Source organism: Marmota marmota, unplaced genomic scaffold, assembly GCF_001458135.2.
Source record: "Marmota marmota marmota unplaced genomic scaffold, marMar, whole genome shotgun sequence".
NCBI classification, from domain to species: Eukaryota; Metazoa; Chordata; class Mammalia; order Rodentia; family Sciuridae; genus Marmota; species Marmota marmota.
The window spans coordinates 3,661,090-3,665,804 of NW_026000005.1; the positions used below are offsets into that span (position 1 = coordinate 3,661,090).

General features: G+C 41.4%; 1 protein-coding gene across 1 annotated transcript; it reads right to left on the reverse strand.

Moving 5' to 3' along the window:
• Window positions 1–439: 439 nt before the first annotated feature.
• Neurod1 (neuronal differentiation 1) lies at window positions 440–4,698 on the reverse strand. Its single transcript, XM_015481051.2, has 2 exons — window positions 4,484–4,698; window positions 440–2,918 (listed from the first exon to the last, which is right to left on the reverse strand). Exon 2 carries the CDS (start codon window positions 2,905–2,907, stop codon window positions 1,837–1,839), a length of 1,071 nt encoding a protein of 356 aa, XP_015336537.1. The 5' UTR covers window positions 2,908–2,918; window positions 4,484–4,698; the 3' UTR covers window positions 440–1,836.
• Window positions 4,699–4,715: the final 17 nt, after the last annotated feature.

Consider the following 4,715-nt stretch of genomic DNA (forward strand, 5'->3'; position numbering starts at 1 on the left):
TTCTGTTTGGGACAGTATCTTTTGCAAAACATCCTGAGCTGATCAGTTCAGGAAAATGTACAGGTAACAGAGCACTAATAAAATAGTTAAGATTTTAATGTTTTAAGTGTGTAGACAAACTAACTTTGGGCACTTATTTATGTATTGCTTGTTAATAATTAACTAATTCACCTTTTTAAAAGAGAAGGAAAGAGTAACACAATCATTTAAAAGAATAAGAACCAACCCCACCAAAGGTGAAGGTGCTTAAACAAAGAAAAGCAAAAATACATTGTTCATCCCCCTCATCCTGCAACCCTATAATCCAAATCATGAAACATTAGTTAGGTCTTTTCATTACCTACAAAGAACTGGTGACTCTTTAATGGGGATAAAAAGACTAGAAAATATACCAAAGTATTTTTTCTTTTTACTTTATTCTACAAATAGTGTTTATTATTTTTTAATTCAGCAAATAAAACAATTATTTCCCCTAAGAATAATTTTATACTGTAAAAATTACTTTAGGAAGAAATATAACAACTGGTCTGATTTTCAATTCTATTTTATTGCAACTGGATGAGTGTTTTCTAAATTGTGCATTACACCATAATATACAGGATTACAAACAAGATTACAGTACAGATCAATTCCAGTGGTATCAGCATCACATCTCAAACAGCACTTATTCTGAACTGCATTTTACATGCAATAGCTATTGTTCTAATTATGAATTAAATGGTTTGAATTTTATTTAAGCTACTGTACTAATTGACTACAATAGGTATAAATCCCAACATTAACAACCTGAATAGATTTAGGCTCAGATTTATTACATGAATATATGACAAATCACCATTTGTGTGACAATGTATAAAATCATGCATTTATATTTTCTGGAAACATCAATAGCTTCAGATGCTCTGTAAAATCATGGAATGCAAAGGAGTAAAAGACTAAAAAGAAACAGTGCAAATTGTATGTGATAGTCAAGCAGCTTTTGATTTAAAGAAGTGTATGTTGGCATTTATTCATAATATGTATATACAAGCTTGTGCAAGTAATTGTTGAATTGATATGTTTTGATAAGGAATGCATCTCTTGTTTCTTTTTTCCATCCTCTTGAAAATTATGGATCTGTGATTTATTTTAGGGAAAGGGAAAAACTTTAAAGTGAAATGAATTGCTCAAATTGTGCAATTTTTTGTTTGTTTTTACAATTAGAGTAGAAAGAAGTGCTAAGGCAACACAATAACTTTCTAAGCACTTTCCTGCTGGTTTAAATTAGTTAAATTATTTTGTATAAATTAGATATAATTCTACTTTTCTGATATGTATAAAAATTGATGAAGCTGCATGGTGTTAAAATAGGAAATCCACATTATAAAAAGTCATTAAAAATTCTGTACAAAATCACAACAAAATAATTCAGCATGGGAAAGGTAACAAGTAGTAAAATGCTGATTGAAAAATATATATTTATATATATTTTAATTGGCCCATTACTAGTTTAAAAATTGCATAGATCCTAATTATTGCTTGTGATTTTGTTATCCCGATCAGATAATTAATATGATCTGAATACAGCTACACCAAATTCTAGGTGCATTTTTTAACTTTACTGTATTATTATTATTTTTTAAAATAGAAGAGCTATAGAAAATAATACATAAGGTGAACAGGAACTTTGATCCCCTGTTTCTTCCAAAGGCAGTAACAATAAATACATATATCACTTGAAGCTTGGAGTATTTGCACTTTGCAGCAGTAGTACCAAAAGGGCTGCCTTTTGTAAACACGACAGTCACTGTAAGCACAGTGGGTTCGTTTCCCGAGAATGGTGAAACTGACGTGTCTCTAATCGTGAAAGATGGCATTGAGCTGGGCACTCATGACTCGCTCATGATGTGAATGGCTATCGAAGGACATAATATTGTCTATGGGGATCTCGCAGCGAGGGGCAGCAGCTCCCGAGAAGATTGATCCGTGGCTTTGGGCCCCTGCCAGGGTCGCTGCAGGATAGTGCATGGTAAAGGCATAATTTTTTTCAAACTCGGCGGATGGTTCGTGTTTGAAAGAGAAGTTGCCATTGATGCTGAGCGGCGGACTGAGGGGTCCATCAAAGGAAGGGCTGGTGCAATCAGTCAGGGGGCTTTCAAAGAAGGGCTCCAGCGCTGCGCTGTAGGCGTGTGGTGGAGGTTTGACGTGGAAGACATGGGAGCTGTCCATGGTACCGTAGGGCGGACTGGGCAACCCCGGAGACTGGTAGGAGTAGGGGTGCACTGGGAAGGAAGCGCTGGCCGTCGGCAGGTGCGGAGGCATATCCTGGTTCTGTTCTGGCAGAAAAGTCCGAGGGTTGAGCTGCAGGCAGCCTGCAACCAGGTTGGTTGTGGGCTGGGACAGGCCTTTGCAGAGAGTCTGTACGAAGGAGACCAGGTCAGGGCTTTTGCCTGAACGCAGGATCTCTGACAGAGCCCAAATGTAGTTTTTGGCCAAGCGCAATGTCTCGATTTTGGAGAGCTTCTGCGTCTTGGAGTAGCAGGGCACCACCTTGCGCAGGTTGTCCAGCGCCGCGTTCAGCCCATGCATGCGGTTCCGCTCCCGGGCGTTGGCCTTCATGCGCCTCAGTTTAAAACGCTCCAGGCGCGCCTTGGTCATCTTCTTCTTTTTGGGACCGCGTCTCTTGGGCTTTTGATCATCATCTTCCTCTTCCTCTTCTTCCTCCTCTTCCAGGTCTTCATCTTCCTCCTCCTCCTCTCCCCCGTTCCTCAGGGAATCCTCCTCGGCATTCATGGCTTCCAGGTCGTCCTCCTTCTTGTCTGCCTCGTGTTCCTCCTCTTGAGAACTGAGACATTCATCTGTCCAGCTTGGAGGACCTTGGGGCTGAGGCTCGCCCATCAGCCCGCTCTCGCTGTAAGATTTGGTCATGTTTCAGTTTCCTATATTCAACAGGGGAGAGAGGCAAGTAGAAAGAAAAGGAGAAAAATGCCACACTCAAAAGCCAGATAAAGAAGCCTTCAGCTTCCACTCCCTAATCCTGCACAAATACAAGTAAACAGAAGTACACTCCATTACAAAATGGATGACTCTGAGGAAAAGTTAAGTGCTGTGTTTCATAATGGCTTGTGTGTGCCCCGCTGGTACGTAGAACACAGGACTGGGCATGGGTGGTGATAGTGCTGGATACATATATGTGAGTATTATTCATGCATTTATGTTTTCTAGTGATTTATTCAACTGTTTATGGGGATTTCTCGGCAGCATAATGTGTGTGGAAATGAGCATATATTTCAGTAACTTCATGTTTATCTGCAGGTGTCCAAAATCACTCATAACTCTACAAAAAATGGCAAGTCTGAAAATCGCACTTTCTGTTCCCATCTCTATTCTGGCTTCTGGATACTTGGTGGTTTAAGTTGAAGAGCGATTACATAATTTGCTAACACTGGCAGTGTTTTTAAAGAAGATTATATCGAATAGAGATTGAAGAGCAAATGCACGGAAGAGGAAAAGTAGTTTCTACAAAATTATTCCACCACTAACGAAAGATTTACAACAAACGTGGACAGGAGTCATCCCTCCCTCCCTCGCCTTTCTGTTCTCGCCTCCCATCCCTCACCCTCCGCTAAATTTCCACCTTGTACAAAAGCTCTCCCAACTAGGCGATGGCTGGGGGCGCGGCGCAGAGCGCTCTCCCACGCGCTGGGGATCAGGTGCGGAAGGCTCCTCTCTAATAAACAGCCCATTGAAAGGGCCGCCCGCTCTTTATTGGGGCTTTTCAAAGTTCGCCTCAAACCTGCCTTTAAAAGATTGAGTAATTATAATGGTCAGCGACTGGCAATGACGAAGTTGCCGCTTCTGATACGGAACATAAAGAGCCTTTAGTAAAACAACTGAATTTTTGGCTCCAGCAGTGGATGATGGTGACTTGACCGCCTCTGGAGCAGTAACAGGTAGCAGTAGTGGTTTCTTTCCCTTTCTCCACTCCACCCTTCAACTAAACTTAACTCGGACCCAGCTTTATTTTCAAGACTGTGTATACGAAAGGTGCCCACATCCTTTTCATTCACTGAAAAGACAGGCTGACCCTCCCGATGTGCATAAGATATATAAGCACAAATCTTGGGAGCAGTTGCCTTTTCTTTTTCTTTTCCTCCCCCCCCCCTTTTTCCTTACTAAAAGAAGTGAGCAAGTGAAATAATTATTTGTTTCTAGGACTTTAAAAAAATCACCGCCAGCAAATAATCAGTTACTGTTTATTTTTTTTTAATCCACGAAACTCCTGTACTATTAAAAAATTTAAATTTAATTAGAAAGCCTGCAGGGGGTACTTAAACACAGATTCATTATTAGTGAGTACTTGTGGGCAATTGAGGGATACTGGTCTCAATACACATACACACACTCTCAAATGCGCACATACACAGTACGTAGGTACATCAGGTCTTCAATTACTGCTTTATTCTCGAGGAAAAAAAAAGGAAAAAGAAAGGGTTGTAATTACCTGTTGTTGTTAGTAGGTCCTGAGCAGTGATGATCTCATAACCCTGGGGCCTCCTGACGCCGTGTCTTCTGCGTAGGCGAATTCCTCGTGTCCCGGCTGCGGTGGTGCTCAGGTTATATAGGCGAGGTAGTGATGCTGAGAGCGGGCGGGGCCAGGAGCTGAGCAGCGAGCAGGTCCTTGCGCCTGGCACTTGCGCACGCGTCCAAGCTGCACGCTCCCTGCCCCCGCCCCC

What these genes read in the sequence shown, in the direction of transcription:
- Neurod1 (XM_015481051.2), bottom strand. Translation starts at nt 2,907, where the DNA reads ATGACCAAATCTTACAGCGAGAGCGGGCTGATGGGCGAGCCTCAGCCC.